This window comes from Danio rerio, chromosome 22 (genome assembly GCF_049306965.1).
Source record: "Danio rerio strain Tuebingen ecotype United States chromosome 22, GRCz12tu, whole genome shotgun sequence".
Taxonomy (NCBI): Eukaryota; Metazoa; Chordata; class Actinopteri; order Cypriniformes; family Danionidae; genus Danio; species Danio rerio.
The window spans coordinates 39,974,719-39,989,477 of record NC_133197.1 but is presented as its reverse complement, the minus strand read 5'-3'; the positions used below and the strand labels follow the sequence as shown (position 1 = coordinate 39,989,477).

Sequence of the window (14,759 nt, the reverse complement as noted above, 5' to 3'; positions counted from 1 at the left end):
GTTTTAGCTATGGTAGCCAAACAGAAACCATCTATTCCTAACCATTAGACACTACCAAGATCAGTATGAAATCACTGAAGCACCGGTTTGACACTCCTTCACACAAATCTTCAATTAATCAGTCTGCAAACATTAAAAACGGTGGAAGGTCTGTGTTATTCTGTACCAGCATGGATGGAACTCCCAATGGATTTAACTGTATATTGGTTTACATGTGTTTTCTCTGATATTTACAGTATTTTATTACAGTTTTTTACAATGCATATGAGTTTTTTCAATACATTTATCAAGTTTCCTGAGCTCTTAACGCAGTTAGCACAACATTCGTCTTCGTAGGCTATACAATTAACACATTTCTTGTTGCTGTGGCACAAAATGCATCCAGTTAACGGCAATTTAAAATGCACTTTTACACACAAGCTCAACCAAGACCAAAACAATGTCATTTCAGTCAAATTTACAAATGGTTTCACACAGTATGTCAGAACAGATAACATCATGATCTAACCACAACTTAAAGTTTATCTTGTTTGCTTTGACCTGCTTAAAGAAACTAGGTTCCTCTTCATTTTCATTATCACCATCTCAGAGCAGAAGACAGGTCTTGCAAATGTGTAAACTCTTTCTCATTGGGTTGACACTCCCTCCATTTTTCAAAACAGTTAACACGGATGTCATTCAAGCAGTCCAATCTCTATTGTTTTAGCTATGGTAGCCAAAAAGAAACTCTCTATTCCAAACCATTAGACACCACCAAGATCAGTATGAATTCACTGAAGCACCGGTTTGACACTCCTTCACACAAATCTTCAATTACCCATTAATGTGCAAGCATTAAAAAACGGTGGAAGGTCTGTGTTGTTCTGTACCAGCATTGATGGAGGAGGTCAACAGTGTCCTAATCTCCCAATGGATTTAACTGTATATTGGTTTACATGTGTTTTTTTCGATATTTACAGTATTTTATTACAGTTTTTTTCACGCTGGCTATTACAGTTTTTTCAATACATTTATCAAGTTTCCTAAGCTCTTAACACGGTTAGCACAACATCCGTCTTCGTTGGCTACGTTGTGATATATATATCACAGCACAACATCACAGCTGATTTCCATCTAGAAAGCATGCTCATGTGTTGAGGTTTTCCCAATCACACTATCATCTGTTCTAATAGAGGACTGTTGAGGTTTTTGAAAGGAACAGTGAGCGCATCAAAGAACTCCGTCACCAATACATCCAGGTAAGGTTATGCAAAACAGTCTATATATATATATATATATATATATATATATATATATATATATATATATATATATATATATATATATATATATATATATATATATATAATTATGTATTTTATATTTGTTCGGTTTCTTTCCTTTGTTAATATATTACAGTGCTCTAACACTGAAAAGTCTGTCAAAAACACACTGATTTGTGAATTTTATATTTTGTACTTTTCTTTTGTATATTTCGGAAATTATTTGATTGACTCTATTATTTATTTTCTACTATTATCTACAAACAAAAACCAATGATTAATCACAGGTGAACTAAACATCACAATTAACATGTAATCACCCAGGAAATACATACATTCTTTCATTTCATATTTTATAATAATAGCAAAAACCTTTAATAATTAATTAAACGTGACTAAGATTAAGTGAAAATTAAACGTAGCTAGATCTTGGAATATATTGTTAGATCATTTGTTTGTGATTGTCGGTGGTCATATGTATCATATAATTTATTTAATATTTGTTCAGTTTCTTTCGTTAATATATTACAGCATTCTAACACTGAAAATTCTGTCAAAAACACACTGACTCGTGAATTTGATGTTTTGTAATCGAGCTTTTATTTTGTATTTTTGGAAATTATTTTTGAAATATTCTCCGCGAACTGTAAAGCCCGCCATGTTTGATTTGATTGGCTATTATTTTGACATTGACGAGCGGCAGACCACGACAGGGGCTGTTGTTTATTGATCACGACATAAATCGGTCCCGGCTCGGTAATATTGACTCATTTCTGGGTTTTTTTTGAGCTTTGAGCAAAACTCTGAACTTTTGAAAATAAGCGCGCCTAGTGACGTCAATCCAAATGTTCCATAATTGACGTCACTCGGCTAACCAAGCTCCAGTTCAGTGATTATCAAGCAAGAGAAAGGATTGTCATTTGAGCGCGTTTACAGAGTTTGAGTAAATGGATCGATTTACTAATTATCTGTCGACTTACAGCACTTTTACGAGTGAAGTAGAAGAATTTATGAGTGAAAACACGATGCCTGTGTTTGACCACGCGATGGCAGCAACAGCATCTGTGTGTGGTGGAATGGAGAAAGCGGAGGCGGGTCTGTGGTTCGACACAATCGGCTTTTGCGACGACTTCTGTCCCTGGCTTGACCAGGTGGACGGGACTGTGGTTTCAGAGGCCGACACAACACTTCACAAACCCTCCACTGCTGAGAAAGTGAAGAAAAATGCAACCGGTAAGGCTGTCAGCAAACACCCAAGCTTAATTAGGTGTTAAAATGATTAAATTAGGTATATTAAGTATTGAGGGATTCAAATAGATGTGTAAATGATAAAACACACACAGTATATATGAAACAATAATGAGAAATGATCAATAATGGGGTTAAAATAGTCTCTGGGATGTGAAAGAGTTGTCCTGTGAGGTAAATTGTCGAGTTGTTTTTCACTGGGCCAAGCCAAAACAATGAATCCACATCCAATACTATTTTAAAACCCACAGGATGTGTCCTATTAGAAAATGCAGACACATATACACAAGTATACATAAATATAAGAGCCATCAGAAATTTCTATCGAAAATGAAATTTTTTCTCAGTCTCCTTTGTTTATGTTGATATATTTCACTTTAAAGATCAGGAAAAGGACTTATTCTTTGCCATAAAAGTGATATAACAGAACATAACGTTACACACAAGAGCCTGATAGAAATGCTCATTTTAGAGGAACATTTCAGATGGCAATTGGAGGTTTTTGCATCTAAACTCTTCATAGATATTAAGAGAAAATGTTTAGGAATAGCCAAAAATACATTGTGTGAGTCAAAATGAATGATTTTTCCTTTTATGTCAGCAATCTTCAGTCTACTGGGTAATATTTCATGAGATATTTCGTTATGAATAGTTATGACTGATTCATGATTGATTTTGTTTTTCAGGATCATCTTTGGAGACCATCAGCTTCTGCAGTAACTTCTGTCCCTGGCTGGACGAGGAGGACTGGACTGTGGTTTCAGATGCCGGTGAACCCGCTACTGATGATAATGCGGAGAAAAACACAACCGGTGAGTCTGTCAGCACAGCAGCCATTAGACTAAAGCATGAAACATGACAAAAACAATATCAAACAGTGATGAGAAATGATCAATAATGGGTTTTACACAGACTTTGAGATGAGAAATCATTGTCTTGTAAGGTAAACTGTCCTAAATAGGTTGAAACCACTTTAAAAGCTGGGCTACGAGATATATGAATGTATTGGAGTATTAAATTAATGTATGAATGAAATTAGACACTTTACATATTAAATAAATGAGAAATGAGAAATAATGTGATTTTAAAAGAGTCATTCACTCAGTTGTGTTGTTTTAAATGCACAGTTGACACAGTTTGAGATGTCTTTGTCATGACAACATGACAAAACCAAGACAACACCGCCTGTCATAAATCCGTCATAAACATGATTGTCATGAGGCCCTTATAATTGTGTCATGAATATTTTTCTGATCACTTTTTTCAGTGGAAATAAAAGAATTTGTCAATACATTTTCTTATTAAAAGTGTCAGTGTGTTGATGAATAATTTTATAACAGCCTCATTAATATTTAATGGCTTTTAAATTATAAATTAAATTTGCACTACTGAAGTTGAGGTCAAGAAAGAGGAATGACACTAGAAGACACAAATACAATGGCCTCACTCACGTTTAAGACAGAATTATGACGTGTTATGTTGTCTTGCTAATGTCACATTGTCATGACTAAGTCAGGTTATGCATGTGTTATTTGTTTATGTCTAGTTACAGCAGCACCAAAGGCATACAAGTGATTGCTGTTATTAAGGAATCTCAAACAATGTTATTTAAACTGACATAACGGAGAGACAGTTGTCATAAGCTTGCATAAACTCTCATTCATATTCATGACACGCGTCACACCATAATCACAAAGGTGTCTTGATGAGTCCAGTAAAGTGTTTCCATGAATCTCAGTTTCTGAAAATTGACCATTATGACGGATTTTGTCTTCCAGAGTCGCTTCTGGAGATCATCAGCTTCTGCAGTGACTTCTGTCCGTGGCTGGAAGAGGACTGGTCAATGCATTCTGATGACACTACAGCATCTTATGAGTCCTCTCCTGATAGCAGTGTGGAGGAAAACACAACCGGTGAGGCCGTCTGCAACCACAAAATAAGAAAAGCCACCTCTTAGTACAAGTATTTTGAGAAAATCAGCAGCTCAAAAGTCCCTGAAAGAGGACAAAATCAATTTAAAAATGGATAATTGAACATCATCAGATAAACAGCTCAGTGGGATCATTTTAATGCACTTATTATAGACACAAAGCAACTATTCTCATAGACATATGTCTAAAAATTAATATAAACTCCATAAAGCTCTCCTGAAATTACAATGTTTTTCTTAGATGTTAGCATCAGTGTATTAGACTTAAGGATATCTATGAGCTAGTGTGGTACAAAACTGACAAAATTCACATTTAAAAGCTATAAACATGTAAAGCTTGCAGTTTGTCTCTTCCACCTAAATCAAATCTTATGACCAATCAAATGCTCTCTGGTGTCTGACATGCCCCGCCCTCATTTTTACATTGGGTGTTCATTTGATGCTGGCAGAGCTGTGAGAAAAACGAAACACTATTGGCTGTTTTAAGGGGAGGAGCTACTCTATGCCCCGCCCTCTTCATGTTTCAGTTGAGATGACGTCAAACATTAGATAATAAACGCACATCTCAAAGCACTTCACATCATGTTCATCAAGACTGTTTTCACAGAAGGTGCTTCTTGTTTTATGATGGCTCCTCTCATATATGATGGGACGTGTGATTTTGAGCCCACAGCACCACAGCTTAGCAGAACTCATATTTTCACTGGCATTCATGAGTTTATGAAGGATTGACGAACACTAGACCACAGGTGTCCCGCTTTAGGACAGTTCAGCCTCTCTCTAAATTATTATTCATATTTTACATCTATATATTCTTAATAGCCGACACAATAACTGACCGCCACGTCTCTAATCTGTTCTTTGTTGTTTTTCTTCATTTAAGAAACCCAAACACAAGGCAGCAGGAGGAACAAAATCCAGGCTTTCTTCAGGAGGGTGTGGAAGCTCATGAAGAAGCCTTTCCTCCGCAGAAGACGGAACAAAGGGGAGCCTGATTCTGATCCAGATCAAGAGCCAGATCAAGAGCCGGATCCAGATCGAGAGCCTGATTCAGAGCATAATCCAGATCATGAGCCCGGTCCAGATCGAGAGCCTCATCCTGATTCAGAGCATAATCCAGATCATGAGCCCGGTCCAGATCGAGAGCCTGATCCTGATTCAGAGCACAATCCAGATCATGAGCCCGGTCCATATCACGAGCCTGATCCTGATTCAGAGCACAATCCAGATCATGAGCCAGGTCCAGATCGAGAGCCTAAGCCAGATCAAGAGCCTAATCTGGTTTCAGAGCCTGATCCAGATCAAGAGCCAGGTCCGGATCATGAGCCAGATCAAGAGCCAGATCAAGAGCATGATGAAGATCCAGAGCCTGATCCAGATCCAGAGCCTGATCCAGATCGAGAGCCAGATCCGGGTGAAGAGCCCGATCAAGATCAAGAGCCAGATCCGGGTGAAGCGCCAGATCCGGGTGAAGATCCGGATCGAGAGCCAGACCCGGGTGAAGAGCCTGATCCAGATCGAGAGCCTGATCCAGATCGAGAGCCCGATCCAGATCGAGAGCCAGATCCGGATGAGGAAAAAGATCCGGATGAGGAGCCAGATCCGGATGAGGAGCCTGATCCGGATGAAGAGCCAGATCCAGAAGAAGAGTCTGATGTGGATGAGGAGCCTGTTCCTGGACCATCTGGGATCCAGATTGCTGCTAAGCCTCATCCAGATCCAGAGCCTGTTCCTGGACCATCTGGGATCCAGATTGCTGCTAAGCCTCATCCAGATCTAGAGCTTGTCTCTGGACTGTCTAGACTCCAGATTGTTGCTAAGCCTCTTCCAGATCCTAAGCCTGTCCCTGGACCGTCTGGGCTCCAGACTTCGGTGTCAGGAGCCAAGGACAATCCTCGTGCGTACTATTATATATGATAATACAACATTTATTTGTTAATGTAAGATATCAGTATGATAGACCTGAAAGCACTTAAACAATCTCTTCTTTTTTCAGGATTTTTGGAAATGTTCTATAAACTGGGAGCTGTTCTGGGAAGCGGAGCCTTCGGCACAGTATACAAAGCGATCCGTAAATCTGATCGCAAGGAGGTAAAACTAGCTTACTATTCATGTTGCTCCCTTTGTAAATCGTCTAATTGAGCATCAGTGTTGATTAAATAAATCAGAGACTGAGGAATGTGTGGAAAATAATAATAATAATTGTATTTCCTCTCTGCAGGTTGCCGTCAAGCAGATTATGAAGGGAAAAAATGACTATTACATCTCTGTGGTAAGTTGGAAAAAAAATCAGTCAATGTTTAATTCTATAATGGTTTGGACACATTTACTGTTGTGTAGTTGAATTTTAAAAGGCCAAATCCAGTCATTTGACCCTGTATGAATATTTCACTCATGATCAAGTTGAAGAAAGTCATTTAGCTGTTCTTCATGCATCGCTGCACTGCTGTGAAATTGACCGCACTTTCTGCACAGATATTTTGCTGAAATCTGATTAATGTGAGCAGTTACTGTAGTTCGTTTTTTTGTTTGGTTTTCTAAGCGGTCTATCAGTGTTTATCTACATCAATCCAGACTCAACATTGCTTATCCTGCGGTGTGACAATTGGGGATGTACACACTGCGATATCAATGCTGAAACAATACGTTGAGCAGCCCTAAGTTGAACCACTGAACTGTTTTGACAATGTCTTTGGTATTTTTGTTGGACGTTGAGCTGGAGCTGCTACTTCAACATGCTTGTAGTGATGTGACGTTGTGCGCCGAGGCTTCGAAGCATGTATCTAAAAAACGATACATCTCGCAGGGAAGCAGGAGCTTGATTCGTTTTGCCGTCATCACGTGATCAGTGACGTCCGAAGGTTCATTTTCGCCTATACCCACGTGACTGCTTCGAATTTTGATTCGGTTTAAACACCCTCATGGGTTAGTAAAGTGTATAGCGAGAGATTAGGCGTCGATTACATACATTTCTACTGTTTCAAAGCACTGCACCGGTCCCACACACCAGTAATTAAAATAAAATACAAGAGTAATTTATAGTAAAAAAGTTTTGAACCATACTAAAGTGTATTAGCGCTTTTTTTTATAACTACCTTTAAAGAAAACCACTGCATATCGTAGTGTAGTGTTTAACAGAGACCAGTTGGCGAGTGCAGCCTAGATGCATTACTCACATAGCATGCTCCTTAGAGCACTCGCCTCCCATGCAGGAATCGCTGGTTCGATCCCCGCTTGGAACAGGACTAGTTGTAATATGATAAACTTTTAAATACCTCGGATTTGACTACAGTCATCGGTGGTGTAATGTAACATACCTTATGTGTAAAGACTACAGTAATTGAGTAATTTGTTTATATTGCTGTTGTTGTATTACTACACAAATGAGTTGGTCAGTTGTGAGCATTTAACGTTATTGCAACACAGTGCTTTCCCACACTTTAACCAGCAGAGGTCCTCATCGAGCTCTGATTTAGAAAGCTTCGAGTAACATACCTTTTTCCGACACAATTAAGTTGAGCGCTTCACTGGTTCGGCAAGCTTCATTTCACCATCACTACATGCTTGTTCAAATCGCCAGTAACTATAGCTGTGTCCCAAATCGCATACTTATGCACTATTCTACGCCATTTTGTAGTATGAATAGTGTAAGTAGTGTGTTCACACTGAAAACTCTAAAAATATTAAGTGCACTTTAATTACCCGGATGATGCACTCATTCAGCCGCTAAAATACTCTTCACGCACTCAATGACCGCAGGTTTGCTTACGTAGTGGAAGGGGCGGAGCTATCGGTCGCACATGTTGAATAACTTTATTTATTTTGGATGGTGAAAGCAAAATTCTCCAACGAGAGTGATTATAGCGCCTCCCGATGGTGAATACGGCAATACTCACGGCAGGTAATATTTGATAATTTGGTCGTTTATTTCACTGATTTGGCAACCGTCAAACGTCATCAGGAAAACGGTTTGAATTTCCGCTTAGTAAAAAAACATTAGTGCGCCATTTGGGACGACACTACATACATATTGACCTTATTCTCCGCAGACGAGCGGGTGCAGCCATTTGAATCTTTTTGGCACGAGACTTCCGGTCTCATTCACTTCCATTCATTTTTAGACGTTAAAAACTGCTCGTTTCGCTGTTTGATGTTGCAAACTGATATTTCCTTGTTATATTATTCTACTTGGTCTGTATAGTCATGCAAACATTTGTTTGTAGAGTAAGCAGTTTGTCCGTTTTTTGCCGTTTATTATTCCTTGTCATTTCTCCCGTAGGCGACTGAAACGGAAGTTTTAAGACAATCGCGAAAACAGGCGCACTTCCGCATTTTAGAATAAGGTCAATACTATCCTGTTGAGTTTGTAAGTACATAGTGCATGAGTGCATAGTGTATAGTGTGCCATTTGGGACGCAGCTTTTAACAACAAGCGTGTGAACTTCCTCTCTTACTGTGTTACAAGCGAGCTGTGAGAAGCTTAAAGAGCCCATATTATACATGAAATAGGGTCATATCTTGGTTGTAAGGGTCTCCAACAACAGTCTAATATGCATGCAAAGTCAAAAAACACTTTCATGGTCTTATAATCTGCATTTATTTTTACCTAATTATCCCAGCGACTCCTGTATGAATCGTCCAGTGATTCATTTGTTCCCAAACCCCTCCTTAGCGCGAAGCTAATCTGCGCTGATTGGACCGATGACAGTCTGTCACGATTGGTCGACTGTCTTCAGTCAGAGAATGAAATGCCCAATAGCCAATCAGCAATATAAAAGTAATCACAGTTCACACACGCTCCATAGTGTAGGCGTGGATTTTAGCTGCCACACACACACACAAACACACCTCTGGACGACAACGCTCCCGCTTCCGCCCGCACCCGCCAGGTATTAGCCTGAACCCGACCGCTCCCGCTTATATTTAGAATTTCTTGTCCCGGTGCCCGAACCGCCCCGTTTTCTACCCGCCGCGCCCGATCCCGCTAAAGAGCGGGGGAGAACATAACCGAAAATCACCCAGCAAAACAGTCCAGAGACAGCCAGACAGAGCTCGCTCTCTCTCTCTCTCTCTCATACGCGCGCACTAACACATACACACAAGCGCCAAGCAGACACACAGGCAGGCAAAGCTCTGTCTCATTCGCATAGCAATATCCACGATATTGCTAGACAGCCCGCTCCCGTCCCAAATTAAACCTGTTACCGACCGCTCCCGCGATTGATTCGGAAATTTATTCCCGCGCCGGGGACAGCCGCGGGAATGCAGACCTCTACCACGGAGCTCCGTAAACAAACAGCACGCGTCGCGTTTTTAACGTGACTTTGCACGCGATAAGAGAATATAGCCAGTTAACCTGATACAGCACACGCGGTTACAAGTAACAAATCACAACTAAATACATTTGCAAGCTCGAGTCAACGAGGCAACTTTAATCGCACATACTTACATTTGAGAAATGGAGGAAGAAACCCATCCTGACGTCCATTAGTAAGTTACTCTTTACTGATCCTTACTTTAACAAACGCAGATGAAGTATTCTTTGTAGCATGTAGTTTCCAGAAGTTTCCAACTGCTTGGTTATAATGCTGAGGTTTCATCTCTGGGTAGAGAATCGATAATGTCCATCTGCAGTGTGACTTCAATCGACCGGCATGTTTGTGTTTGTGGGTTTGTGGGTGTCTGGGTTTCTGCGTCAGAGGACGGGGCCTCAGGTTTGAAATCTCCCGGGTTTGCGCGTGCACGTGAATAACTTGGTTTCGTTCGTACGTCATGGCAAAACACCTAATGAATCGGTATCAAGGCGACTTGTTTGAAGCACTACGAGTCGACTCTTTTATAGATGAATCAACAGTTTTAAACACTGTATTCTTACAGATTTAAGCCTGAGCTGGATACTTCACTTCACTTAGAGCTGTGTTACACACTACATGGAGGGGAATTTTCAAAAACCCATAATATGGGCTCTTTAAAGTTGTGTAGCGCCATCTAACGTCAAGGAGTGATTTTGCATACTCTTCTGCTTGACGCCAGTGAAAATCACTTAGGTTTGAATCTGGAAAAACGTCTCGCTGACGATAAACGCGAACGAAAAGCTTCCTTAACTTTGTATTAATGCAGGATAATAGGGCTCAGATTTCCTCTAAACTATCTGTGTTTTGAAAACGAACATGTTCGCATGAACTAAATCCTTTAAACAAAGTCTTTCCTCAGGTCTGCATCTACTAACCCTTGTTCTCTTTTTCTCCTCAGCCTGGTTATTCCGAACCGGTGCTTGCAGAAGTGGCGTTTATGCTCATGATGAAGCAACCACCGTTGTGCCAATACGTGATCGAAATGTACGAGTGGTTCGAGGAACCTGGATACGTTTCAATGGTCTTGGAGTACCCAACGCCTTTTGAAGTCCTGGGGCAGTATATACGCAATCGCGGCAAGCTGGAGGAACCTGTGGCACGTTGCCTGGTGCAGCAGATAGTCCAGGCAGCCAAGCATTGCTTCGACAAAGGCATTTCGCACAACGACCTGCATTCCAGCAACATCCTTGTCAACACGAGGAATTCGCAGATCAAGCTGATCGACTTCGGCTGCGCTTTTGAAGTGAATGCACGGAGCTACAATAAAGCCGTCTTAGCCAGCGCCTGGGCTATAGGCTACCTGCTGTATTACATGGTGACCGGAGATTTGCCAACTTACAGCACCGAACACGAGGAAGACCGCATTTCTCGTATAACCAGCATAACCAGTGGTGAGTCAGTGACTCTAGCTGATTTAAACTTTACATCTTAAGTTAAACCCACATTTTTTTATGCAAATGTATGCACATATATTGGCTTTTTCCATCAAGAGCTTGTTTTCATGTGTACACATGGCCGCTTCCTCAAATGCTTCACTTTTAAGGAGCATTTGGGGGGCGGTTTAGGATACAGTCATTGGTAGCATTGCATCTTGATGAATGTCAGCTTGTAAGATGTAGTCTTATGAGCAGTGCATTAACCATTTCTTTTCCTACAGAATGCTGTGATCTGATCAAAATGTGTATCAGGGAAAGGCTGACGCTCAATCAGTTTTTAAAACACAAGTGGATGACGAGAGAGTAGAAGGACATCGAGGCTGAAGACACAACATTAAGGTAAACAGGAGAAGAAAACTGCGTTTACAAGACGATCAGCCAATGTCAGAATAGCTTTAGCGGTTTTAACAGTCGTGCTATGACACCATCGCCTACTTTAAAGGTGCAGTCGAACAAGGTATTGGAGCAAAACAAATGGATGATTGTCAGATCGAGGAGCGAGTCTGATGATCGAGCCTAAAGGCTGATTTAAGTCGTGTTTTAAGTGAAGTTTAACTTTAAACTCATTTCGAGAGAAGCACGTGCTCATGATTGACCCAGCTAATCACGTTCCTCCAATCAAAGGATCCCAAGTCACTATATACATCCTCATTTCCTTTCTACAACTATCTTCGTCTGGAAGAACCCCCCTTCCTCCTCTTTATCCACCTTTATCCACAATGGTGGGCCAGTGACTAGCACTGTTGCCTCACAGCAAGAATACCAATGGCGTTGGGTCCTCGCTGGGCCATCTGGTATTTCAGAGTTTGCATGTTCTCCCTCTGTCCGCCTGGGTTTCCCCCTGGTTCCCCAGTTTTCTCCCACCATCCAAATGTGCTCTATATTATAGATAAAATAAGCCTAAATCTTTTTTCTAAGTCTTACTCTCTGGAAGTTGGCCTTAGCCTCAGCAGCGGTGGAGTTTTGAGATCGACCTGAGCTCAATCTTCCTTCACCCTGCGAAAGGTGGAAAGCCCTGGGCTTGAGGATCCCTTGAGCTCAGGGCTCTCTCCTGGGACAGCACGCCAAACAAGCTATGTATAAACCTTGAGCTAAGTTTAAACTCTTGAAATTAAAGCAACGGCATGCGATAGAGGGAATATTTTGCACAGAAAGCACAATTTCAAAGCTGACTGTTTTTCAGATAGGCAAGAACGCTCACTTTGCATGTTTCTGAAATATCTGCAAACACATTATGGTATTTATATGCTTTAAAAACTTACATACAGCACCTGTAATGTCAAAACAAAACAAAAAACGTGTAAAATATATGCACATACATTCAAATTTGCATAAATCATTTGGAAATAAAGCAGCGTTTCTATCATGTGATAAACAGAAAAGACTAAAATAGTCATTTTATGGTAAACTAGCGGCAAATATCAGGCAGAAATGTATTTCAGAACTTAAACGAAAAAAAAAACACATTAAAAATGCTGAATAATTTGACGTCAAAACCTTGACGTCTATTTGACATCAACACATTGATGTCCTTTTGACCACCAAAATAATGACAGCTTTAATAAGCCATTCACAGACAACATGTGTTTTCTATTGTGCTGCTTCTTGTTTTATATAGATATGCGCTAGACAAATCCTAGACATGTCTGTAATATTTCCTCTTTTGTTTTTCCTCAGTATGGACTTAAAAAGCAGCAAAATATTCTACAGAAAATCCCCTCATCTTAAAAAAAGAAAAAAGAATCAAGATTTTCTACAAAAAAACTCATAAAAACCAACACAAACATCATAAAGGAGCCATTTCTTCACTGCAAATGGAAAAAAAGAAGAACTGATCCAGAACCAGAGCCTGATCCAGAGTCTGCAGGATCAGCATCGTCATCTCTCCCAGGAAACTGCCTCTTCTGAATAGTGGTCGACTCCAAGGATATGGATGGTTTAATCTGACGGCATATTGAGGAGGAAGTGTTGTTTCTCCTTAGGATGATGATGATGATGAAGAAACACCGGCGCCAGTACAATGCATTGGGTCAGGTTTATATGATAAGCAGAAAATTTAAAAGATATAGATTTTAGGACAGCCCTAGGCGAAAATGAGCATGTATTTTTTAAATATTGGTGAAAATAATCCCCTGAACACAAATGAAGATATTTATTAGATGAAATCTGAGAGCTCCCTCATCCTCCATATACAGCAACAGCCCCAAGTTGCTCAGAAACAAAGTCCAGAAACTACCAGAAAATCTTTTTTGGTAGTTTTCTGGACTTTGAGGACGAGAGAGCTCTCAGATTTCAGAATTACTGATATCAGAAATGAGCTAGGAGGAGTACGGTGGTGGTGGAGGGCCTTGTTTTTCAGCTTGTGTTGTGGATGCAAGTGTACATCACTAACACTGACCCCTAAAGTAATGTAGACTTCTAGATTTCTAATGTTATTTTGAACAACCCTAGACTAAAATAAGCATGCTTTTCTCTCTTTTTTTGGCAAAAAATAATCCTCTGAACACAAATGAAGATATTTATTAGATGAAATCAGAGAGCTCCCTCATCCTCCATATACAGCAACAGCCCCAAGTTGCTCAGAAACAAAGTCCAGAAACTACCAGAAAAAAACATTTGAGTATCTTTCTAGACTTTGAGAATGAGGGAGTTTTCAGATTTCAGAATTACTGATATCAGAAATGAGCTAGGAGGAGTAAGGTGGTGGTGGAGGGCCTTTTATTAATAATAATCAATAAAGTATTGATACATGTTAATAAGTAAAGAGAGATTAATGATGCCAGAATTGTCAGTTTTGGGTGAACTGCCCCTTTAAGCATTAGCATCAGTGCATTTCATCATGGTAATGAAGTGAGGCATGATGAATGAAAGTCTTAATTATTATATTTTAGTTGAATCATTATTAAGTCACTGTTTAAATGACATCTGCATCACATCTTTAAAGTCAAGCAACAAAAACCTGTGTCATGATCTGAAGCCACACGACACAACATGCAGGAGCTAAAATACAACTGATGATCAGGTTTAGCTTATCTTATCAATCTGACCCAATGCATCGCCACCCAGACTGAAGTACAGGTGAAATCAGAGGCGTTGAGAGTGCCGGTGTTCAACTCTTTCAGGGTGGATTTATGTAATCGTCACTCTTATAATCTCTAGAGAAACAACACATCCTCCTCAAATGACGTGTCCATCGATATCCTTGCAGGATCAGCATTGAAGAGGCAGATTGATCCTTTTACTGATTAAATAAAGTTGATTGTACATCCAGAAATGAAGAGTTTGATCAGATCAGTTTTACCATAACAAACTGTAATATTATTGATTTTATAATTATGTTCATGAATGCTAAATACTATTTAATTATGTCATTCAGACTGTCATTGCTGTATATACTCGACCCTGTTATTTCTATTTCTCTTCAATTGCTGTTGATTGTTTTGTGTTTACTGAATATGTTGTGTTTTGCACTCTTAATAAAAAATAAATAATAATGTCTGTCATGTGCATCTTCTTTAATAATGAGGTC

At 39.8% G+C, this 14,759-nt stretch overlaps 1 protein-coding gene across 1 annotated transcript; it reads left to right on the top strand.

Annotated features, from left to right (window-relative positions):
- The first annotated feature begins 1,863 nt into the window (after window positions 1-1,863).
- Window positions 1,864-14,504, top strand: LOC137489026 (uncharacterized). Its single transcript, XM_068216587.2, has 9 exons — window positions 1,864-2,495; window positions 3,197-3,322; window positions 4,289-4,423; window positions 5,324-6,337; window positions 6,437-6,531; window positions 6,662-6,712; window positions 10,693-11,185; window positions 11,452-11,569; window positions 12,908-14,504. The coding sequence occupies exons 1-8, from the start codon at window positions 2,210-2,212 to the stop codon at window positions 11,535-11,537; spliced, it is 2,286 nt and encodes a 761-aa protein (XP_068072688.1). The 5' UTR covers window positions 1,864-2,209; the 3' UTR covers window positions 11,538-11,569; window positions 12,908-14,504.
- The last annotated feature ends 255 nt before the right edge of the window (window positions 14,505-14,759 follow it).